The 24,645-nt window shown below is 44.4% G+C and overlaps 1 protein-coding gene and 1 long non-coding RNA gene across 3 annotated transcripts in view; one reads left to right on the top strand and one right to left on the bottom strand.

Moving 5' to 3' along the window:
- LOC139609452 (lysine-specific demethylase 6A-like) overlaps nucleotides 1-15,719 on the top strand; it is a 27,699-nt gene extending 11,980 nt beyond the window's left edge. The window contains exons 8-30 of one of the 2 annotated variants that reach the window (XM_071464053.1): nucleotides 113-147; nucleotides 883-976; nucleotides 1,258-1,384; nucleotides 2,008-2,106; nucleotides 2,457-2,676; nucleotides 4,405-4,542; nucleotides 6,651-6,782; nucleotides 6,868-6,936; nucleotides 7,052-7,159; nucleotides 7,860-8,255; nucleotides 8,380-9,272; nucleotides 9,962-10,091; nucleotides 10,238-10,343; nucleotides 10,469-10,674; nucleotides 10,821-10,882; nucleotides 11,294-11,368; nucleotides 11,469-11,617; nucleotides 11,713-11,827; nucleotides 11,935-12,122; nucleotides 12,605-12,746; nucleotides 12,825-12,951; nucleotides 13,758-13,928; nucleotides 14,399-15,719. In XM_071464053.1, coding sequence (XP_071320154.1) covers nucleotides 113-147; nucleotides 883-976; nucleotides 1,258-1,384; nucleotides 2,008-2,106; nucleotides 2,457-2,676; nucleotides 4,405-4,542; nucleotides 6,651-6,782; nucleotides 6,868-6,936; nucleotides 7,052-7,159; nucleotides 7,860-8,255; nucleotides 8,380-9,272; nucleotides 9,962-10,091; nucleotides 10,238-10,343; nucleotides 10,469-10,674; nucleotides 10,821-10,882; nucleotides 11,294-11,368; nucleotides 11,469-11,617; nucleotides 11,713-11,827; nucleotides 11,935-12,122; nucleotides 12,605-12,746; nucleotides 12,825-12,951; nucleotides 13,758-13,928; nucleotides 14,399-14,428 — 3,812 coding nt within the window. In that variant the 3' untranslated portion in view covers nucleotides 14,429-15,719. The remainder of the gene's footprint in view (nucleotides 1-112; nucleotides 148-882; nucleotides 977-1,257; nucleotides 1,385-2,007; nucleotides 2,107-2,456; nucleotides 2,677-4,404; nucleotides 4,543-6,650; nucleotides 6,783-6,867; nucleotides 6,937-7,051; nucleotides 7,160-7,859; nucleotides 8,256-8,379; nucleotides 9,273-9,961; nucleotides 10,092-10,237; nucleotides 10,344-10,468; nucleotides 10,675-10,820; nucleotides 10,883-11,293; nucleotides 11,369-11,468; nucleotides 11,618-11,712; nucleotides 11,828-11,934; nucleotides 12,123-12,604; nucleotides 12,747-12,824; nucleotides 12,952-13,757; nucleotides 13,929-14,398) is intronic. The other variant, XM_071464054.1, reaches the window with a different exon arrangement.
- LOC139609461 (uncharacterized) lies at nucleotides 15,282-24,645 on the bottom strand. Its single transcript, XR_011685229.1, has 2 exons — nucleotides 24,509-24,645; nucleotides 15,282-17,385 (listed from the first exon to the last, which is right to left on the bottom strand). It is a non-coding gene; the product is annotated as an uncharacterized lncRNA (long non-coding RNA).

The raw sequence follows: 24,645 nt of genomic DNA, 5'->3' as shown, positions 1-24,645 counted from the left end.
TTTCAAAGACTTAAAGACTGTGGGGAGGACTGAATCTGACAAGGGGTGGGAAACCCTTCTTAAATGCTAAATTACGTCTGCCTAACATGTTTCCTCTTCTTTTGTTTTACAGTTCAGTTCCACATTGCTCATTTGTATGAGATTCAGGTAAGTGCTTGCTCTTTTATTTAATCTTTACTTTACAGTTATGTTTGTTCCCAAGGACACAGGACGTTTGTTTTCTTTCTGTCATCTGTAATTGTGAGCATAAGTGCTGCATGCTGATTGAGTGCCCAGCGCTAAGGCTGTAGCTTGTAACCCGGCTACGACTGTAAAATCACAGGGCATCTGAATGCCGGGGATAGCCTCGTTTTTTTGTATTTTGAACCAGGTGCTGACAAATTAAGGAGTGGGTGGCAAGCGGGAGGGGATAGGAGATTACTCTCAGCCGATCGACGGGGTTGCCACGGAAACAAGAAAGTCTGTCTCCCCCTCTTTTGTATGCTGGTGGTCTCTCTCTCTCTCTTTATTTCTGTTTCAGTAGAGAGGTACAGTAGCTCTCACCAGCTCTGGGAGTAGCGGCGCTTCACGACTAATGTGTTTTTTTTTGTGCTGTATCAGAACACAACGCTGCAGTGGAAATCACATTAGGTGCAGCGAATCTTTGGATGCAAAAGTGTGACTAATTTTGGAGGAGCGGGGAGGGCCATCAGGATGATTATTTTATGCTGCACAAAAGTATTGATTTTGAATCTGTGATGGTATAAACAACTTCACCCTTTGTAATTTGTGTTTTGTTCTCTCTGTCTCCCCTCGCACTCTCTCCCAAACCCACTCTGTTCATTTCTTGGTACACTCCCTCTCCCATTGCTCTCTTTGGCCCCCTCCCTTCCCCATATCCAGAAGAGATACCGGGCTGCCAAGGAGGCCTATGAGAGCCTTCTGCAGACGGAGGATCTTCCTGCACAGGTGAAGGCCACTACCCTGCAGCAGCTAGGTAAGTCAATTATTTATAGCCTTTGATATTTCAGGGAAACATCCCTTTCCTGTGAAACTGAGAAAACTCACCCCGGTTTCTCTTCTGTTATCTTAACTATGATATTACTGATGTTCCATGTCTGTTGGTTGTTTGGGTTTTAAGTGCACTTAGAAAATGTTTAATTCAGTCATCATTTGGAAGACTTTGTCCTTGGTGATTCATCTCAACATTCCAACACATTTTGGGTTGAGGCAGAGGCTTTGTCTAAGAGATCGATCGAATAATTTGACATTTGCCAGGCTGGATGCATCACACAGTGGAACAGCTCGGGGACAGAGCCAGCAGGGACAGCTATGCCATCCAGTGTCTGCAGAAATCTCTGGAGGCCGACCCCAACTCTGGACAGTCCTGGTACTTCCTTGGCAGGTACGTCGCACACACACATAAACACCATTAAAAGATGATTTAGTTAGTTTTCTAAATTGTCATTTACCAAAAAGAATTTATGTTTATAATCTCAGATGTACGTGAAGGAGAAGTATGTGTTCTGATGCAGACTTGGTAATTCTCCCTGGCACATTTGAAGTGCTTGCAAAGTTGAATATGAATTTAAATATTTTTAGGCATTGAAAAGTTGGGAAATTTCATATCTTGCTATTACACTCTGACATAACAAATTTTGTGGTATTCCCTGTTTTCAGAATAATAATAATGAAATTGAGAGATGGCATGGATAGGGCTCTCTCCCGATCCTGTGGATTTGCTTGGGAAGTCATTCAAGGAAATCTTTGGAGCAGGCTTTATTAGTATATGACAAATGTCAAACACATGAATCTAATTTTAATATGAAGTGTAATGTTTAATGTTTCCCTAACTCAAAAATGTATGTTCCATGCAAAAATGACAATCTGGAAAAAAATATTTAAACGAGGGAATTGTGTAGAAAGCTACGTGTCTGTCTATCTGTCTATTAGTTACTTGATATATTTCATGTATTTAAATGTTTTCTAATGTTGTAGCACAACACTGACAGCCTGTGTCTCCCACAGGTGCTACTCTAGTATTGGGAAGGTCCAGGATGCCTTCATCTCCTATCGGCAATCCATAGACAAATCAGAGGCCAGTGCAGATACCTGGTGCTCTATAGGGTAAGGATCATTTAGGCTGGAGCTACATTCCTCCTTCCTGTCTATACCAGAGACGGTAGATGAATGCAAACTCTTATTGTCAACTGTGGGTTTATGAATGGATATATTGGAGTGGCCTTTGTAATTGTTGTCTGTCATCTGCCCATCCTTCCTACCCTCAATCTACCAAGCACTTAGTTATAAATATTTCCATTGTTCGTTGCATGAAAGGATTTTTGCTCACTATCTCCATCATTTTCACTCCTGTCCCCTCCTCCTCATGCCCTCTCTCTCGGTCTCTGTACATTTTTCTCCTTCCCCGTCCCTCTCCTCTCTCCTCACCTCCCAACCATCACCTCCTCCCACCTCAGGGTGTTGTACCAGCAGCAGAACCAGCCCATGGACGCTCTGCAGGCCTACATCTGCGCCGTGCAGCTGGACCACAGCCACGCCGCCGCCTGGATGGATCTGGGCACGTTGTATGAGTCCTGCAACCAGCCGCACGATGCCATCAAGTGCTACATCAATGCCACACGCAGCAAGGGCTGCACTAACACCACTGCGCTAACCCACCGCATCAAATGCCTGCAGGTGGGTGAAGAGAGGAATTTAAAGCAGGAGATGCCCAGACCTTGGCTGTTTGGATGCTGTTTCAATCTGATAATCCCATATATGAAAAAGATGTGACAATATACATATTTAAATGCAGTTGTATATCAGCAGCAGGAATTTACAGGTGCGGTACACCTGTAAAATGTGGCTAAAATGGATGCAGTGACCACCTAGTGACCTAGGAAAAAGCAGGGATCTTCTCATGTGTTTTTTTTTTTTTTTTTTTTTTTTGCCCAAAGTCAGTAAGGCAGTTAAATGCATGAAGGAAGTGTAGCCTGCATCACAGCTGTCCTCTAATATTTTATAGTTGTGGTATGTTGTGTAAAAGTGTTGAGAGAAGAACGTCAGTGGTTTTGGACACTGCTCTGCTCAGTGCTAACTGATGCACGCTGTCGCACCATTAGTTAAATTTGCTGGCTGCTTGTTATTCGTTTCCTGTGCTCTGCAGGCCACTCATTCAAGGTGTTTTCACAGAGCTCAGTTGGGTGCATTTCACAGCAGGCGTCCCCGCTCAAACGAGCAAAGCAGCAGAAATGTATCAGGATTTTTATAGCAGACGCTGATCCATCAAAAAAAAAAAAAATGCCTGGATCAGTTTGGGACATCCCTAACTGAAGCTCTCCCCAAAACGTTCTGGGATGCCTGATGTGGATTGTGGCAGTGAGTGCCATAAAATGTAGACAGAAGAAGAAAAAGCATCAACAGAACCCTGTCACCAACCTAGAATTGAATTTGCCCTGATGTGTTTGAGTAGTGCGACATAAAACAGGCGCTCCCACCAGCATAGGGAGGAATGAATGGGGTCTCTCAGGGGTTTTCCTGTGTACCACCATCATTACACTCCCCTGCCTTTTGCTGTTCTTTGTTAAAATTCCTGTAAGGGCCACAGGAATTTTATGGACCGTGTTGAATCAGTCCATATATTGCTCCACAGGGATGTGATTATCCTATTGGTCACAAAGGAAACTTTTGAATCCAGGGAACTGAAATCAAAACGAATTCAAGATTCACAATAGAATAAAATCCAGGAGGTGTCTGGTGGCGTTGTTTTTTCTGGGCTTTATTACCTCCCATTCTTTCGAGACCTTGCCTCAAGCCAAGCTCAAGTCTTTTGTTGCTTATACTGTGCTGCATAATATATGAAAGAGAGAAAACTAAACTTTGTAGCTCCCTTGAGGAATAATGGGAGCAGTCTACTTTATTCTCAGGGTTATTTATCAAAGTTTCCCCTATTCTACCATAAATTAACAACTGGGGTTCTAACAATCCCCATATCTCATGTGTTAATTTATTCATCTATATTTTTGTCCAAGCAATGTCATTTTCCTTTACATATGCATGAAGGAATGTTGCATTTCCACCAGTTATGTTAGCGTAAATTCATGGCATTAAGACAAGCTCAGCGGCTTGTTTTAATGGACTTGTAACTGTGTTTGAGATTACTGCTGCTGAATGTCATCCAAGTAGTAATACCTCCTTGTGTGGTTGATACTGTACATGACCTAGATATATTAGTCAGCCAAAACACAAGTTTGCATATCGCTGTCAGTTTCCAACTTAGCTTCACTTGTGTTGTAACTTCTACCTATTTACCATTGCTGATCATTTCCTTGTTTTGAGGTCATCGTTTTTTAAAAAAAAAAAAAAAAAGAAAGCCTTGTGTTTTATTATTTTTTTGTTTTTTCACGTCGTTTTCCATTCCCCTAGGCTCAGTTGAGTAACCCCCAGCTCAGTAGCCTACAGGGTAAAAGTAAAATGCTCCCTCTTATTGAGGAGGCATGGAGTCTACCAATCCCAGCTGAGCTAACCTCCAGGCAGGGAGGCCTGAGCAGTGCACCACAGCAGGTGAGAGACCAGATAGAGCAACTTACACCTCCCTCCCCATCCCTCCCTCCCCCTTCCTCTGACTGAGTGCACACTCAGACACATAGGCACTCACGCACTTAATCGTAATGTACACACAGACATACCAACAGGTCAGCACCAGCGCATGCACTGTTGTACATACCGACGGGTAACACTTGAGCTCGACTCCACCTTCCACACTGTGTGATGTCTAAAAGACGCCAGCAGCACGCACCAAAAAATACTCTCAATGAATAGCTCTCTTCTCCTCCCCCCCCCCCCCCCCCCCCCCCCCCACTGCAACGTGAACACTGTTACACTCAGATCAGATGGAGACCTTGACTTCATCGTAAGCGCAGTTTCTGCTTCATGGAATCAGAAAATGAACAAGAATCATACTCCTCAGTAGCGACTGTAATACGTCTATGGCAGCTTTATGGCATCTGTTTTGAATGAGGAGGTGTCCAGCCAAGTGTTACCCAGTCCTGCACTCCCTCTCTTCTCCACAGCACAGTAGTCACTCGGCTTCACCCATCACGCTCAGTTCAAGTAAAATAAAAAAAAAATATTAATAATCAAAATCAGCAAAGCACTTGCGCAGGCTTTTCTTAATTCTTTCCCATCTAATTTCTTCTTCTATTAATCCTGTTTTTAATCTAATGTGGTATTCAGGATTACACCCCCTGCAGTTCATTGACAAATCCAGTTTTAGGAGGCAAACTTGTTGAACCTGGACCACACTGTTTGCTCTTAATCTGCTTTGGTTTAGACTGGGGGAGATTGCCTTTCTGAAGAGATTAAAGTGCTCTAATTCTCAGTCAAGTGGCTGTGTTTTCTAATTCTCACACTCATTGACGTTTGGCCTTTTTGACTCTGCTGCCCCAGTGTGATCGGTGAGGTCGTGCTGCCGTAGACTGCACCCAGGCTTCCCATTGGCTCTGTCCATCTCCCTCCTCCTCTTCCTCCTCCTCCTCCTCCTCCTCCTCCTCCTACCCCTTCAGTAGTTGACCTTAGATGTCCTGCAGCTGCTCACAAAGCCCCAGCAACGCCCCCTAGTGTTCCATTACCACTTCATTCATTCATGCTCATCATACAGTAGATGCGAGTGGCTCTGGTGTGTCCATGTTTGTGTGTGTGATCATTGTTGTGTTATTGGAATATGTTGATTTAGCAGCTTTGACTTGGTGAGAGTCAATTCACTGTGAGACCTATTCCAGTGTGAATGAGTTTGAAATGGCGACGTTATGGATGGATAGATTTTTAAAAGGGTCAGATGTGACTTATGTCTTTGAACTGATTGAATAATGAGAAATTATACTTGATGTGTAGCAAACACATACAGATTATAGCATTTTTGTTTGCTCACATTTTGTAGTGCAAGAAATGTAAATGCTGTATACTTTCCATCCTCGTAGGAGAAGGAGAAAATAACAGCGAGGCTTTGTTAAACTAAATTACTAAGCGGTCACATCTGGCTCATAGGCTCCCTCAGAGGTAATGGTAAGGCTCTCAGTGTGTGGAATGTGTAGTAATCTTTTGCTTTAAAGGTCAAGTAATGCTATCGTGCCCTCAAACAGCTGCAACTCCCTTCTATTGTCTGAAAGTGCAATCAGGAATACACTGAATTGCTGCGAAGAATTGCATTAAGAGTCACTGTGACAACTGTGAGTGCTGCAGGTGTTGAGGAGAAGCAGTAGTGGTGAATTTCCACTAGCATTCCTCTAAACAGGAGAAAAACCTCGGGGCAGTTGTTCTAGGAAGCAGCACCTTCAGATACACAGGAATGTTTTTTGCTCTACGTGTCCTGCTTGTTTGTTTAAGCAGCAACATAGAATGACCATATCGCTCTCCTTTTTTTCTCTTCCTGTTTCTCCATCCCCTTCTTTCCTTTGCCCTCTGACCTCTCCCTCTTGCCATAATTTGTTTTCACGCTTTTGCTGCTTTTTGTCTTGATAAATAAACACGCTCCTTCCGTTTTATTTTTCATTCTCCCACGCTTACCTCACTTTCTTTCCTTTTGCTCTATTCCATCTCCTTCTGTTTTCCGTGGCCTTTATGTCCCGTTTTGCTTCCCTTTGCCTGCGCCCCCGCCATCCCCTCTCCTCCAGGCTTGTAAGCCCAATCACAGTGCAGAGGGCGGGGGCTCAGGTCAGTCTTTGCCCCCTCACGTGGGCCCACTGGGCCAAGCAGAGGACCAGTCCTGCCCAGCCAAGAGGAGGAGAGCCTCCAGCCCTGCGAAGGTAAATATGACAGCGACAGCATCATTTGTTTTAAAGTCTGGGTCCCCAGTTCAAACTATAAACCTTAACTTTTCTGTGTTTTCAGGGCGATTCGTGGCTCAGTAGTCCAGCACAGCCAGTTCCCAACTGGTACCTCTCCCCACAGAAATTACAGGTTGGTAACATCTCGTTACCTTATAGTTTTATTTTATTTAAAATCATCCAAGCAGAGTCCACATCCAGTCTCTACTCGTCCGTGAACTATGGGATTTGTTGCCATCTGTCTTCAGGTGCTGGAACAGTTGCGGAGTAACCGGGCCAGCCTGAAGCCCCCACAGCTTCAGATGCTGGAGCAGCTGGAGGCTCAGCTCGCCATGATGCAGCAGCACCAGCACCAGGTAAAAAAATCTACAGTCTCTCACTCGCACCAGACTCAGGTCGAAGACAGAGTTACTGATACTTTTACCAGCTTTATCATAGTCTGGCCTTGGCATTCACTCTTTGATGAATCAGCAGTTATTTTCACACACCTCTGCACCTGTGTACCCATGGGAAAAAAATCACTTAAAATAATTTACAGTCAATTCGCGGCACTGTACAGAACATGAATATATTAAATTCACATACATGTTTTTGATGGATACTTGATGCATGAAGAGCTGTGTGTCAGCGGCACACACACACATCCTGATTGCATAAACAGAGAAGTGTGTGTTGGTAGGTGAAGGCTTAAACCATGATGTTAGAATGAATCAAATCACTAATTGAGAAAGCGTAAACGCTGCATAATTTATGGCGCAATAGTAGTGCACAGGCATGACTCAGGGTACTGAAATCCTTTTCATGGTGTGATACGGCATGTGTGGGCGTGAAACTGTTGTGGTTTGGCAAGTAATACGCTACAACTGAGTGTGGTAAAGTGTAAACATTGACAGGAGGTGCGTGTCGTTAAAGGTGTGTTCTTCTGACTGACTCAGTTGTTTTGAACTCATCATTCTTGAAGCAGGTTTGCACAAACACGATGAATAACTTCCAGATGCTGTGATTAAATGTCTGTCAAACTGTTTTGTTTTATGATTGTTGTGTTTTCTTTCCCAGATGAGACAGAATGCCTCAGGAGGTCAGGTGCGCCCCTCTCTCCCCAATGGCCCCACTTCCAACTCCCTCCCCTCCCCCAACCCCAGCCTGAACCCCACCCGGCCCCACCTGGGACCCCACCGGCCCCTGTGCCCACCACAGCCTCTGGCCAATGGGCCTGTGGGTCCTGGGACACACGGACCCTTGGACTCGCTCCCTGTGGGTGACAATAGTAAGACTAGTAGTAACAGTAGTAGTAATAATCAGCCAGGGCCCACGGACACAGGACCCAACGGAGACGTGCCTTACCTGCAACCTGCCAGCAGCGGCGACGCAGCACTGCTACCTCACACCTGCACAAGCACGCAAACACAGGACACCACGCCGCACCAGGCCCTGCACCTAAACTCCTCTCAGGTGAGACATCAGCCACGACTGCATACCTGCCAAAATACTGTAACCATGGTAACTCCATTAATAATGACATCAAAGACAAGTCGCCCCTTCTGTATGTTTTACTTCTACTCTCTTCCTCCTCCAGGGGCTTCAGAAGGGGTCTATTCCACATGCGACAGGCTCCAGCAGTGAGGGGGCCCCCTCTCACTCACAGACCCCCAACTCCATCGCCCCTGTGCACCCCAACAATCAGGTTGGACATTCCACTAACGCCCCATCGCCACGGCAGCAGCCTCACAACCACCTCCCATCCCCTCCCTCCCTCCCACACTCCTCTACCTCAGGTGGAGCAGCACCCGGTGCGTCCGCTACCAAAGATAGCAACACCGCAGCCGCCCTCGTCACGGCAGCCGCATCCCTCGGCAACGGAGGCTCCGAGGGCAAGACGCCATCGCCACTGCCATCAGCCGATGGCAAAACGGCACAGGCAGACGGCCTGGCTAATCACGTCCACTCGGGGGATGGCGGCAAGGTGGCAGAAGGTGGCGAGAAGCCGAGCCTTAGCGCAGACAATCCTAGACTATCTGCCCTGCTGGCAGGGGGGAAGGGCCCTGATGAGGGCGAGGGACCGTCAGAAGGGACTGAATCCACAGCATCCACCACGCCCGAGTCCCACAAGAAAGTCAACAACATCCACCCGGCCGTCCTGCCCTCCACCCCCCATGCGCAGGGCAGCTCGGCTGCCTCCTCGCCCATCTCTGCCATATCCACTGCCACACCCTCACCCAAATCCACAGAACACACCCAAACAGGCGCCCACAGTCCCACCACCACCACCACCACCACGTCTGCTGCACCGGCCGTGAACGGTAACGGCAAAGGAGGTATCTCTGAGGACTCTCAAAGCCCACTGAAGGCTGAGCCGCCCACCGTCACTGGTCTCAAAGCTACGCCTCCACACGGACACAGCTCGTCATCTTCATCGTCATCTTCGATATCCATCTACCCCAGCTCCACAGACGTGCTGAAGGCCTGCAGGTGAGCCTGAGCTGCCTCATGGTCTGTGTTTCACATCAAACTGTCCTGCAGATGCACTTAAAGAACCCTCAGTCAGAGCTTGAAGTTCATACGACCGACACAGATCTGTAGCATGTGGCAAATTCTCTTTGTTGCTTCATAACATCCTGCACACTCAGCCAGGGTTTATAATGCAGGCAGGACCTGGACTCAGTTTGAACACATAGAAATGGTCTTGATCAGTAGAGATAAGTGTCAATGATAATGTTGTTTCATAACAAAAAGACAGGATGACTGTATTGTTGGATATATTTCTAGCATGTTATACATCTGCAGTTGAGTTTGGTATTTTATTTTATCTACAGTCGTTGCAGATGAGTGTTTTTGTTTGGAAGATGTCTCCTCCCAGTGGAGTAGCAGAGAAACTGCACAACTACAGGCAAATCATTATGTAACTGTAAACAACACTCAAGGCCACCGGGCAGTCTTGTTGCCATGCAGATATTATTCAGCTTGAATAGCTTCCTCCGTTTGGTTGCACTTTTTTTTTTTTTTTTTTTTGGTCTAATGGAAATTAGTTTTTCCCTCTTTTTCATTTGACTGGTAAAACATGGCCTTCATGTAGAAGATTAGTCAGCGTTAGCACTCTGTGTGGTGCATCACTTGTTCTGCCACGACTGAAAACATCGTCTGCGTCCTCTTGTGTGCAGAAACCTGGGGAAGAATGGTCTCTCCAACAGCAGCATCCTCCTCGATAAGTGCCCCCCGCCCCGGCTGCCGCCTCCACCCTCACCAGCCCTGCCCAAAGACAAGCTCAACCCTCCCACGCCCAGCATCTATGTGAGTATCACCCAGGGGAAACAGGCTGCTCGATGTCATTTATTAACAGTTTAAAGATAATGCTGATGATTTTTTTTGATTTTTTTTTTACCTGATCTGACCATTTCATATAACACACATTAACTTCCTCTTTTCTGTCTGACCAGCTGGAGAACAAGAGGGATGCTTTCTTCCCTCCACTGCACCAGTTCTGCACAAACCCCTCCAACCCTGTCACTGTCATCAGAGGACTGGCTGGAGCACTCAAACTGGGTAAATGCATTGTTTACACCACGTAATGCTGCATAACACTAAACACTAAAACACGAGATTGATCTGATACATGTTTTGCTGTTTCATTTCGCTGTAACGAAGCAATGTCGCCCATTTCTCTGCAGATCTGGGTCTGTTCTCTACAAAGACGTTGGTAGAGGCCAACCCGGAGCACCTGGTGGAGGTCTGGACTCAGCTCTCTCAGCCCGCTGATGAGAACTGGGACCCGGCGGGTACCAAGAAAATGTGGCGCTGCGAAAGTGCCCGCGCCCACACAACCATCGCCAAATACGCCCAGTATCAGGCTGCTTCCTTCCAGGAGTCCCTGCGGGTCAGTTGCACTTCAACGATATTCCCTGGAGCCTACTTGAGGAACAGATATTCAGGATTCCAGTTTTGCATTAGAAATCTGACCATACTAAGAAATATTTGGTTGTAATATATTGTTGGTTTAAAGTGTCTCCTGTTTGTTTTCAGGAGGAGAATGAGAAGAAGGCACTAAAGGAGCCTTCGGATGCAGAGCCAGCATCAGCAGAGAGGTACCTAATGTTGTTTTTTATACTAATTTACCTCACTTATATTAGTTAGAAAGCTCCAGACCTCGATACTTTATTTGTCCCACTATTCATTTTGGTTTGGTTTGGCTGAATTGTTTTATGTTTTGAGGAATGGATTTAAAAAAACATCAAAAGCCAGACAATATCCAGTGTCATTCTTGGCATGTGAGCCACCACCCAAGTAATTATATTTCAGACACTATGTCATAATGGTTGGCACCCCTTCTCTGAATTTCTGCTACGTCCCCCGTTTTTTTTTTTGTTTGCTCCACTTTGTGCAAACAAGTTTCAGTTTTTTCATTCATTTTCTCTGAACGGATCATTGCAGGGCAGAGCCCACGTTAAACAAACCGTATGTGGCAAATTATTAATTCTCTTTATGTGTATCATCAGTGTTGCACGCAAAAGACGGGGACCCTTAAAGCACATCAAGTTTGGAACCAACATCGATGTGTCGGACGAAAGGAAGTGAGTGTGGATTTGGTCTCGCCATCTCATCACCGTCACGACTTGAAACTGATTATTTGGCGCCTGACACTGTGATCTCATGGTGACCTCTCTGTTCCAGGTGGAAACAGCAGCTTCAGGAGCTCAGTAAACTTCCGGCCTTCGCCCGAGTCGTATCCGCCGGCAACCTGCTCAGCCACGTGGGGCACACCATCCTGGGTATGAACACGGTTCAGCTCTACATGAAGGTCCCTGGGAGCAGGATACCAGGTCAGTGCACCCTCACTTACATTCTGGGGCAAGGTGCTACGACAGTTATGCAGTCTGACAGTTCTGATGTGTAGAGGTTGTGTTTGTCCCTCCAGGTCACCAGGAACACAATAACTTCTGTGCCGTCAACATCAACATTGGACCAGGAGACTGTGAATGGTTTGCAGTACCTGAGCCTTACTGGGGAGTGATGAGCAACTTCTGTGAAAAGTAAGATGAGCTGAAGCTGTCTTTGCTCCACCTCAGTGGCCCGCTCCCTCCTTCATTTCCTTCAGTTCATATCTGATCACTGCTCTGTTTCTCCTCATCGCCTGCAGGAACAACATCAACTTCCTGATGGGCTCGTGGTGGCCCAACCTGGAGGACCTGTACGAGGCCGACGTGCCCGTCTATCGGTTCATCCAGCGTCCGGGCGACTTGGTGTGGCTCAACACCGGCACCGTGCACTGGGTGCAGGCCATCGGCTGGTGCAACAACATTGCCTGGAACGTAGGACCTCTGACAGGTACGCACTGAATTATGGGATACTGGTTCATGTTGCGGGCAAAGGGCAGTTTTTTGCTTTCGTGCATTACACTTACTTATCTTAGTTTGTCTTTGCACACTTACGGCAACAAATTGAAAATTTTTGTAGACATGCACTAGTGGAAAATCGTGTGTATTTACACACCAAAAGGCAGCCAAGGTTCACAATCATGTCAAACAGGAATTATATCTGATATGGTGACCTTTTCTGTGATGTTTGAAATGCTTTTTAGCTGATTATTGACCTTTTTAGCTGATTACCAATCTGATTACAGCAGTTTTTATTTCCTGTCTCCACCAGCTGCATTTCACACGCAGTTTTCCGTCGTCAGTGACAGAAAGAAGCAGCTTCCATATTAACCAGCGCACCTGTTCACACTGTCCACACACAGGCTCGCACTACACTTGTGCTTTGAATGCATGACTACCACCCAAAGCATCGTTAATCTTGTGTGTTTTCAGCTCACCAGTACAAGCTGGCTGTGGAGCGCTACGAGTGGAATAAGCTCCAGAGTGTCAAGTCTATGGTTCCCATGGTGCACCTCTCCTGGAACATGGCTCGCAACATCAAAGTGTCCGACCACAAGCTGTTTGAGATGATCAAGTGAGTCGCAGCACCTGGCGCTCGCAGCATATTGTTTGTTTGGATTGTGTGTTTGACTGCGTGTCTTCCTGTCCCCAGGTACTGCTTGCTGCGGACGTTGAAGCAGTGCCAGTGGGTGAAGGAAGCCTTGGTGTCGGCCGGCAAGGAAACGGCGCTGAGGCCGAGGACCAGGGACGAGCCGGCCCACTACTGCACCATCTGCGAGGTCAGTAAAGCACACCAGGAACATTTCAGCTGCAGGGGTGTGAGTTTTAACAGGATTTCACATCTCTGCAGCTCACACTTATTTTCTAGTGGACGTGCACTTGTTCCTGCTCACATCCTGAATGAGACTCAACACCCTACATGTTGGATTAGCACCAAGTATTAGGGGATAAAACTGCTGCTGTTTTTCAGTACATGTGTGAATGTAATGAATTCATTTATCACCAGTGCGACTGTATTGATATTTTAGTTAATTTACATGTTGGTTGTAACCATTTCTGTCATGTTTTTGACATGTTTTTCTTTAAGTCACAAAAGGAACAAATAATTTGAAGCTGCACAATATAAAATGAAATGTACACACTAGAACTTGGGAGAGACATTTATTCTGCAGTTCTGCAGTTTGCTGTTCCATTCAATTTGGACAGCATCAAGACTTCTGATCCGTTGGTTCACTGACATTGCATTAAGGGCCAACTCAGTTTTGTTTGAGCTAATTAACGGCTGTGCTAATGGTTTTATTTGAATGCAGGGCTTTCAGCTTTTTAGCTGAAATGTCTCCATATCCCATTCAGCAGCTGCTGTCATTGTGTCCTAGCAATTGTTCCATTACTCACTGTCTGTGCAGCAGCTCCAGGATCTGTCTGTCGATGACATCATCACTGCAGTCTGCGTCTGCTGTTCATCCTCATTCAGCTTCACAAACCGCAGCTCAGAGTTACAATAAAAATGACATTAGGTTGAAGTTATTCAGAGTTTGTGCCACCTCTTATATATGTGTGTGTGTATGTATACATACGTTTGTAGGTGGAGGTGTTCAACCTGCTGTTTGTGCGCCGCGAGCTCCTCTCTAAGAAGCAGTATGTGGTCCACTGCCAGGACTGTGCCAGGAAAGGCAGCGCCACGCTGGACGACTTTGTGGTGCTGGAACAGCACAGGATGGAGGACCTGATGCAGGTCTACGACCAGTTCACATTAGTAAGTCAGCAGGCTGAGGGAGGGCTGCACTCATTGCTTCTTTCAGAGGGAAAGAAAATCTTCTTCATGTTTGTGAACTGATGGAAAAAAAATACTGATTTATCTGAAATTTTACTTTAGATGTTTAAAGTTTTTGAAGCTAGAAACTTTTTTACTGCTGGTAAACGATGGGTTTTCAATTCAAGTCCATGTGATGAAATAAAAGTCTATAAGTTGACAGGAGAACAGGTGTGGTTCCTCTTTGAACTGCATCAATACAGAAATTTGCTACCTATTATCATGCAATAATTTCTAAGTGTGTGAAAGTTGTTTTTTATACCATGTGATACCTACAATACAACTATTATAATACACAGACAGTTAAAGTTACACTGCTTTTTGTGTCTATGGTATTTTGACCTCAGACCAGAGGCCTCGAGCTGATGAATTCAATGACCTGACTAATCCTCATGTATCATCTTCCTCCCCAGGCCCCTCCTCTTCATTCATCTTCATCTTGACATTAGTTGACACCTCTTTCTTCTTCTGCTGTGGAGCCATGAAGCCCATGCACAGGAACTTGTATTAAGATTTAAAGGAGAAAAAAAACCAGAACAAAACAAACATCTACATACACGGACCATTTCTGATATTCAGGAAAGCCAAGGCCGTCTCCCCACCCTCACCACCGCCCCTCCTATATGGCTGGTCTCCATAGCGACGGCTGGAGGCTGAGTGTGTCTGTCTATGCAACCTGTTTGAAGTGCTGGGGCCTGGCCCTTCCAGAGGGGGGAGCCACCGAGCTCACTAACAGGACTTGTTTCTCTCTTCTCCCTCCCCGCCCTCTCCCAGCCCCCTCTAATGACAATGGTTCAGCCCTGTTTTAATGGAGGACTTAATCAAAAACGGTTGGGAACAGGGGGACAAGGGGGAGGAGTGGGATTCTTTAATGCGTGATAAAATGTTTTGTAGATACTTGTTAACTGTCACAACTGGCAACACCACCCGTAAAAGACTACTGACTTGACAACCTCTCTCTCTCTCTCTCTCTCTCTCTCTCTCTCTCTCTCTCTCTCTCTCTCTCTCTCTCTCTCTCTCTCTCTCTCTCTCTCTCTCCCTCTCCTCTTTTTTTATTCTGGTAACAGGATGAAATGTTGGCTTTGATTTATAGGTTTCCCCCAAATTTTCTTCAGTTTTTCCTTATAAGGAGCACTAGCCTAACTGGTCATTTTCTATGGTAGATAGTAATTTTAAGACTCTTTGGACAACAAAATCTCCAAAAAAAATTGTAATGTGAAGAGTTTAGGTGATTTTCTTTCTTTATTTCGTTACTTTTTTTTTCTTTCTTTTTTTTCTTTTTTTTTTTTTTTACAGGTTTTATCTTTTGTCTTGTTCTTTTCAAAACTATGACATTTTGTTTGTTTAGGTTTAAAAAAAAAAAAAAGAAAAAATGTAGGAAAAAAAACTTACTAGCCAAGTCACAAAGAAAATGGGTTGCACATAGACTTATGGAATAAAAGTTTAATTTGTGATTTTTTTGTTTCGTTGTTTCTAATCTTGATGTAAATTTAAACTATTTATAAATACATATTTATTGCTTGAAAATATTTGTTGATGGAATGCTGTTATTTTTTCCAGAATACCTGCCATTAAATTTGAAGGAGTTTTGTCATTTTAACACAACTCCTCTTACATTTTCTATATATAAATAAAATTGCTTAGCAAGCATTGTACAGAAACGGACATTTAAAATTGTTTTATTGTTTGAAGAATGTTTTATGATGAGTCAATAAACACAAAGTTGTCAAATTATCCATGCTTTTTGTCTCCTTTAACAAACCACAGTCCACAGTGTTATTATTTACAGCAAACAGATTTACAGTAAATATTCAAAATAATGATCAAATGTGAGTAAAGGCCTGAAACCCAGCAGACAATGTAGCTGTAGACTGACACACACAGAATCCTACACTGTATGCCAGGTCCAGAACGTACCCAGTATCTCGTAACTTCATTTTTATTTAGAAAAAAATACATTTCCTGGTGGTGGTGCTTCTCCAGACTACTCATTCAGGCTGCGATTAACTCTGCTGGAGGCTTTTCTCCTCACAGTGGGTGGGCAGTCGAGACGTTTCTTTGAAATTTAAAAGCTGTGTAGCAGAAAAGATCACAAGGGGATGGTGTGAACGGCACATGGAAAGCAGTGTTAGACAGTAACCTACTAGTCTAGTTCGTAAACGTTCCACAGAGCATGTTAAATATGATTATTCACTCACACAATCAGTGTGTTGTCATCATATACCCTGAGTGACACGGCTGCCAGCGGAGACCCAGTAGCCAGATGTAGCTGCTGCCAGCCCCACAGGATCTACACTGACTACTGAGCAACCGCTGGGTGCCCCGTGGCTCTGCAGCTCCAGTCAGAGCCAAAATGGCCGCCTGTCTGATGTTCACGTTTCAGCCAAGACAGGAAATGATGAGGAGGAAAACAACTTCATGCTGAGAGAACGTGACAAACAAGGAGGATCCCCTCGGATATTGGGTGTGTCGTCGCTAATATAATACAGGTGGAGACATGACTAAGAATAAATTTTGTGAAGAAAGAAACAAAAGAGAAAAAAAAACACGCTTTTTCAAATTTTAAACAATATAGTACAGCACTAATACAAAATATTCATTCAGAAATGACATAAATGCAGCAGAAACCCTCTTCAATGTACATGAAAGTGGAGGAAAAGGTGCTAACAATACAACAGACAGAGGCTTTTTTCCCATTTGCACCTTCTAACAGAAATGCTCTGCCAATTTCCTGCATTGGTAACATGTGAAAAGCCTGTTCGACTCAAACTTTTCACGTAAGATGCTTCTGCAGTATTACACCCTCTTCACACGTCCTGCAACAAGGCAGGTTCCCTCCTTCCGACAAGGGTGTAGCTTTTGGTGTTCACACATACAAGAGGGCCTCTGACTCACAGAAACCCACGTCAGTGTGTAGATGAGTTGTTCAGGAGGGACTGAACAAACGATTTCATGGATTTGTGAAATATGTAAACAGGTTGTAGTGAGGAGCAGCATCACAAAACTACTGGCATTGCTGCAGACTTTTAGTTTTGTTATCTGCAAGTTTTCTGCAGACGTTTTGCCTAATTACCAGGATTTTAGCTACATCTGTTCGTGCATTAGCCTTGTGGGAAGATTTACATAAATCATAAAAGGGCTCTTAACATTCAGAGAAACTATGACAAATGAGTTTGAGGTGCACATGGGAAAAAAAGCTAAATTCTGCCACTTCTCTCCTCATCTCCCTCTTTGCCTTTCGGCACAATACTGTCCCTCTGCTCCCATGTGAAAAACCAAGATGGCCGTCCGAGCCGGGCTCTTGCAGCGTCCATTTTGCCGGCCACACAGATGGACGCCGGAGGACTTTCCAGCACCTTTTTCCTGGAGTATCGGCCTCTTGTTCAGTCTGAGGGGAGCGCTGGAAGAGAAAAACATTGAGATGAGAATCACTTTATTCATATGAGGAGTTTGACTGTCAAACTGCACGAAGGAAAGAGGACGTCTGAGTTTAACCTCATGGGAAATTAAGTATCCAGCCTTTTATGTTTAATATTTTAACACATTTGAAAGTAATAATGAGAGCTGAATTCTCCGGTGGCCATGAAGCAATGCTGACATGTAGCCGACTGTATTTTTCTGCTTTTCTGAAAACATTTTGACTCCCCACCCACAAACTCTTTTACTTTGGTGGAGGCACACAGGAACAAAACCAAGTGTGGGTGTGGATTCTAGGAAACAAGATGCCAGTTTTAATGTGCATGTCAGTTAAGAAGACGAAGACTTCCTGTTGGCTGTCTGAACCGACAAAGGCAGGAAACTTGAGTTTTGTGATACAGTGACAATAGTGTTATATGTTAAAGAGAGGGGTGGGGTGTGTGTGTGTGTGTTGGGGGGGTGGAGGGGGGTGCAGGTGGCAGAGGGGCCCTGTAATTGTAAAGCAGTGGAAAAAAAGGTGTTCCAATAGGCTCTTATTGTAGAAGGTGGATCGTTATAAATAAAAAGCTGGAATAGTCCCTCAACTCTCCTCTCCTATATTATCCACCTATATCGTCTGTGAAGTCTGGCAGTGATCCAGCAGAGAGGTATGTGAACTCCGCTTGGCCTGGACCACCAACCCCACCCCCCCCCCCCACCCCCCCACCCACCCCTCAAATCCAGACTGCCTAACAATGTCTCCCTGTGTTGAGTGAGGGGAAAAAAGGGGAGAAAGAGCAAGAGAGAAGGAGTTAAACCAGCAGAGTGATCAATGCCCTCCCTCCCCCCCTCCTCGTTCCTCTTTTCCCCCCTTTCCTTCCTCCCTGTTCCCTCCATCTCTGCCCTGCCTGCTGTCTCGTTTCCGCCTTTGTGAGAAACAGACAGGTGGCCCTGACTGCTAATTTTAACCGGGCCGATTGTCTGCCTGCGTTTCCCACCACTATGTATAGACGCCTGCAATAAACCAAGTAGGTCAGTGTGTGGGACTCACGCACACCTACAGACACCTACACACACACACACACACACACACACACACACACCGGGCCCTGACCTCTAAAAATGCCTGACTCGTCCATTCATCCACTCCCACCTCTGTTGCAAATGATCCTCCCTGATTGGTTGTCACTTTCGGCCAATGGCAGAGCTTCCTGCTGCCCATTCATAAAACCCAGGGTCATTGAGGATAATGTGGTATTAAGGCACGTGCAAAGAGGAGGGGGTAAACCCACTTTTTATTCTGCGCAACACAACTGAACTACATGTTAATGTTAGGAAATTAATACTGATTAGCAGTGAATTTATGCCACTTAAACACGGATTAAACAAAGAGAATAAACAGATGATTTTATTGCTGATGTTTATGTGCACTGGTGGTGAAATGTAAACAGAGTCTGTGCTAATGTTGTTTATTGTCGTTGCCTGAAGCTGCAACCAGCAAATTCTTATTTAATTCTTATCAAAGTCATCATCTCAATCCTAAATGAGCAGAAATGAAAGTGAAATTCATTCCTTTAAATTGAAAGTTTTAAAAGTATCCTATAAAGCCTCGCTCCACTCAGCCCGACACAGACAGCACATTCCTGTGTGTTTAATGAGTAATGAACTGAGGGCCTCTGAGATAATCTCAGACTATCGCTCTCTCGGCCCCTCCATCCCGCTCTCAGGTTCGACTCAAAGGCACCAACACACACAGTCCTTGAATCCACCCGTGCTGTTTCTTCCCCCTGTAATTAGCACCCATGCTTGTCTTCTGACCCGTTCCAGTGTTAACACTTTTTTCCCCTCTTAAGTTACATGTTTATATATAGAAACTCGTGACTATGTCAAAGTGACGCACTTATACGGAGCCTAATGTGCGACATCCAGAGCTTATGGCTGACAGGGAGGAGGCAGAGGGGCCATACAAGTTGAAAAGCCCCTTTTATAATAACTTAATGAAATGTCCCCATTGAATGATAATGCCTACGACCGATCAATCAATCAATAAAAACTGCCAGAATACAGTGTTGTGAAGGGAAATAATAAACATGATGGCATGTCTGCGCCTCCCTGTTTGTGTTACGTAAGGAAAAACTTTAAAAGCCCTTGAAAACCTGATTTAAGTTTTTATCTATAACATTGTACATTTTAGCACTTAATGAGATCCCAAAAAAAAAAAGGATTTATTTTTTAACAGTTTAACACTCAGCCAGTACATTTTGTGATATCACATTTTCCCAAATGAGCCCCGCCCACGTCAGACCAGCGAGAGCACAGACAATAACAGAAATACAGAAACTCTCTCATGTCAAATAGCAAAAACTCCTCGAGGTTTGGCAGAAGATTGTGTGTCCGCGTCTGATCCCATCGCTTGTAAGCAGCCGATTAAGAAAATAGGTTTCAGGGCCTTTAATGCTGTTAGAAACTAAGTTTAAAGCTGAGTTTTTTTTTCATTTCACTGAGAGAAATCATCATAAAAGAACCTCAGTAAAGAAAAATGTAACTGTTGTTGCTCTGCTGCTGTTTTCGCTCTTTTTACCTACACATACTATAATTACCTGTCAAAAGGCATTCTGGGAAATATAGGAAGTATCTATCTAAACTAAAACCACATGCAGAAGCAAAAAAATACATTACCACAAAAATGTAAATGTATATTATATCACAGATTGATAATACTGTATAAAACTGGATTTTTGCTTTTAGAATGATTCAAGAAAAACTCATAATTTCTTTGTTTTTCTTGACAACTGGGGGGCGGCTGTCAATGTCTCTGCCGCAAGATCAAATCTATCCACTCAACAATATGAAATGTTGCTTCAGTCGGATGATGTGATGCGTGGCATGTTTGCGATGGGCTATCCAAGATAACAAGAAAAGAGGTGCTACCCATTGCCATGGAAACGGAGAGTAATTAGCACAGAGTGCTGCTCAGAGAAAAGGAGAGAGTGAGAGAGAGCATGATTTTGTGTGTGGGATGTTGGCCTGTTTTCAGGAGATGAGCAATGAGGAGAGGACGAGGAGGAGATGAAGTAACAGCGGCCCGCGTGATGGTTTCAGGTGTCATTACACACCGGCACAGACGAGAACTTCCTCTGTGCTGACTCAATTTTTCACTATTGAATTGGATTAAGAAATTTGCACTTTTGAAGGAGGAAAGAGTTCGACAGATCCCCCCCCCCCCCCACCCCCCCAAAGCCTCACTGCATGTTTAAACAGGGACTGGAAGAGGAAAGCTGGGTTCAGCTGTTGATCTGGCTCACGCTGCTATAGTCCCCCATGTACTACGGATGTGTGTGTCCATCTGTTGGTCACGTGACATTAGTTTCACTGATCTGATTTTTGACAAAAGCTGGACACAGGACACATCTTAGCTTTGGGTTCCAGCTTTTGAACAAAGAGGCAAATGAGTGCACAAGTAAACATCAGTTCCAAAGTCTTCTTCCTGTTTTCATTTGACATATTATGGGATTTTGGGATGGGACGTCATTAAAGGAAGGATCATTCAAAACCAACACAATATCAGTTAGAATGTGAAAAGCATTGATAGTATTTGTTTTCCAGTCATTCTATTTTGATAAAAAATACTTTTTGGTATTAGAAATAGTCAACATTTTAATGGGTAAGCTCAAAATGTAAACTTTGTTTGCCAAAAATTGCAAGACCAAGTCCAAGACTGACAAAACTGGTGCACTTAGAGGCTAACCTGCTGGTAACGTTTGTAGTTTCAAACTTGGAACGGCCATTGCTGCAACCCCACCGGTGCAATTTTGGTAAACTTGGAGCATGATTCATCTCGTCACTAATCGTCCCTTGGTTTGCTTGCATCATCCACAGACAATGACATATTCACTAGTATAACCTTTGTTTCTAAACCTTTATTCATAAGGTTGAGTCAGCATGAAGCTGTCTATCCTGCTTCAAACCAGCAGCAGCCAGCTGCTGTTTATGGGAGCTCCAGGCTATAGGTTCAGTGCCTTGCTCACGGGCCCCTAAGTTGACCCCTGTAAGTGAACTTTCCTCCAGGGTTCTCATTGAACTGCTCTGTCCCTGCATCAGGCAACACTTAGTGCATTTCCACGCAGTACAGACTCTGTGGACACACACTTAAAACACTCAAAACACCCACGCGGTTGGCACGCAATTTACCGTCGTTCTTCAGGCATCAAACGGCTCCTCAATCACTCTGCAACAGCTAATGGCAGCCAGGAGCCCACAGGCGCATATATGCTAAGAACAATTATGCAGATGTGTGCTAAAACCACTTTGGTGGTATAATCCAACAATCAGTCCATTATAGTAATTGTCGTTAGCGAGTGGGCGATTATGATTTCGACAGATGCTGATGAACAGGCAGAGCTCTGCTGGTTTTATGCAAATCTGGCGAGCTCCATTTTAATATGTCAGATGTAATGTCGCTGTGTTTCTGAAGTTTGCGCTGAGCTGGTGTGTGTACGTGTGTGTGTGTGCTTGACCACCTGAGGGTTTGCAGAAAAGTGTTGTTAAAAAGGTGCCGGAAAAAAAGAATTCAATAGAAGTGATGAACTGAATTCACTTTTTAGGGGGCTGTACACAAATTATTAAGGATGGAGGGGGTTGGACTGAATTTTTTTGGGAGAGCAGGGGATGGTATTCATTTGTTGATGCCTCAGATTTATCTTGTTTCATCCATTTTTGTGAATTTTACTTTAAAAATGATTCCGTATTCGCTTTGAAACTGTTTGGTCAAAAAGATGCCTTTTGTATGTGTCATAAAGGAACGAGAGAAAACGTGACTTTATTTTTTTTTAAAGCAAGTACGACCAACATGTCAATTTGTAGAAACTTAAATCTTTATAATTTGAATATCAACTCCTTAAAGAATGCAACATGTCTGACTAGCCAGCACTTCATTCTTCAACAGAACTACAGTAAAGTTAAATTATCTGATCCACAGACACACAAGGGGAGTGTCCAATCCAAGTATTAAGAACCATTTAAAAGACAACCGTTGTTTGTTTTATTCAGTCCCTGACTCATTTGAAAAGAGATTTTCACTTAACCTGTGATGAATAAACAGCAGGTATATTCATTAATGTTACATATATAGATGCAATAGGTTCAATAAAATGTTCTCATGTGTTGACATTGGTGATCGCTTGAATTTTGGCAGTTTTTTCTTGTGACAACAGTACTTTTTATTGGGATTTGTAGTTTTCCTGTGGTATTTGTGTATCATACTTATCAGTGCTGAGCTCATCTGACCACTTTGTCCAGTTGTAATGGATCAGCTGGGAACTTATGCGTGTCATGTGAGGAGGCAACATGTCAGCTGCTCCAATAATGTGGTTAACTTAAAGAGGAAGACCAGGAATGTATCCTAAACTCAACCCCGCTCCTCCTCCTCCTCCTCCCCCTCAGTCATGGGTTCTCCGCTGGGTAATCGCATACCAAAAACACAAGAATTTCCCCCTCTCTCCTCTCCAGGCAGGGGCTACCCCCCCACCCCCCACTCCCTCTACAGCGTGAAACTGGCCTCAGTTCATCAGGAACAAACCGGAAACTACTCGAGTTTTGCATTCAAAATAAAAGCATTTAGCTCAGCTTGTGACAAAATCTAAGAAAATTAGGTGGGCTGAAAACAAAACTGAAAATATGATTTGTGATCTGACATAAACTAAATATAGAACATCTACAAGATAATAGGACTTTTTCTTTTGCTGGTGATTGTTGCTGGACAATCAAAATATTGGAAAATCCTACATAACTTTTAATGCAGAAATTATAGTAAAATGATATTTTTAAAAGTATCTGTGTGTCTTTATTCACAGAAAATATTAGAGCTGAGAAGATTGTTAACTGATAATCAATAGACTTAAAGTTTATCAGCAATTATTGATTATTATTTACAGTTGATTAGTCTCAAATATTCCCAAATTCCAGTTTGTGAGTTGAGGTGATAATTTCCGGGGTTTGAGGAAATTATTTAATTATTTCTCTAAAACTAATTTCTGTCATTTTATACAACAATGAATAATTAAGTCAAGAAAATAATCTAGACATGAATTGATAATGCAAAAAAGAATTTGAATCAGAAATAATACAGTGTATTCTGAAATTTAAAAAAAAAATGATGACAAATGTTTCGTCAATCAATTAAATTTATCGGGAAGTGACTTGCTGATTGTATATATAGTCAGTACATTTATGGTCCTTTGCGTCACTTTGCGAGTCCACCCGACCCTTATTTTGAAACATGTAACCGGAAGTCAGCGATTTACTGCGCCTGACTTGACAGTGGTGGCGGCGGTTCTGAGAGCGGCTTTGAGAGCGGTTCCCAAACTGCTCTTAATGTGAAAAATACAGAGGAAACGCCGGGCGCATTCCTGAGACCCGGAGACATCCATGCCCGACCGTGACAGACAGAGCCTGTGTGTGTGCGTGCGTGCGTGTGTGTGTGTGTGTGTGTGTGTGTGTGTGTGTGTGTGTGCTTGCGCGCAAACCGTGCGTCTCTGCGGGGGTGGAGAGCTTGGAGACCACACACTTTGCGCATTGCCCCCCCCCCCCCCCTCCCCACACACACACACACACACACACACACACGGGACCAAGCGGCACACTTGGCCCTCAAAGTAGCGAAACATTTAAGTTGGGAAAAAGAAAAACACAAGTTATTGTTCAACAACACTGCAGATGTGGCTTTGGGCTGAAAAACGCCAGTTTCGTGCGCGAAAATCCCCCTTTTTAACCAAGTGGAGAGAGTGAAATGTGCTCCCTGGAGAAGTCCCGCATGGCCAAAGCAAAGCATAACCGAGATAACGAGGTGGACTTTGGCCAAAGCGAGCGGTCAGCAACGGCACTGGCGTTGAATAAAAACAACAATAGTGAATTGTTTTCACGTTTTTCAGCCCGATCACACGCCGCGTTGCGCAATCTGCACGGACGGCCAGTGATCGGCGGAATGGTGCCGAGAAAACGAGAAAAAGTCTCTCAAACTTCCCTTTCTCCAACACGGGCAACGACAGCAACGACGCGTCGAGCCTGGGGGAAAGTTGTTACATCTTCCCGGGAGATAAAGGTCCCGCATGAAAACTGGCTCCACTTACCGTGGCTGCGTCCGCTGGCCGCATGTCCCCATGAGAGTGCTGCGTGTGCGTGTGTGTGTGCGCAGAAGACGCATACCGATACTCGAGGTCGGAAGCGCAGCGCGACACGTCAACGCGTGTTGCCTCCATATCATAAG

This window comes from Trachinotus anak, unplaced genomic scaffold, assembly GCF_046630095.1.
Source record: "Trachinotus anak isolate AG129_WGS33_773 ecotype Australia unplaced genomic scaffold, CSIRO_AGI_Tana_v1 ptg000026l, whole genome shotgun sequence".
NCBI lineage: Eukaryota > Metazoa > Chordata > Actinopteri > Carangiformes > Carangidae > Trachinotus > Trachinotus anak.
The sequence above is the reverse complement of the archived record's forward strand: the minus strand, read 5'-3'. Positions and strand labels throughout refer to the sequence as shown.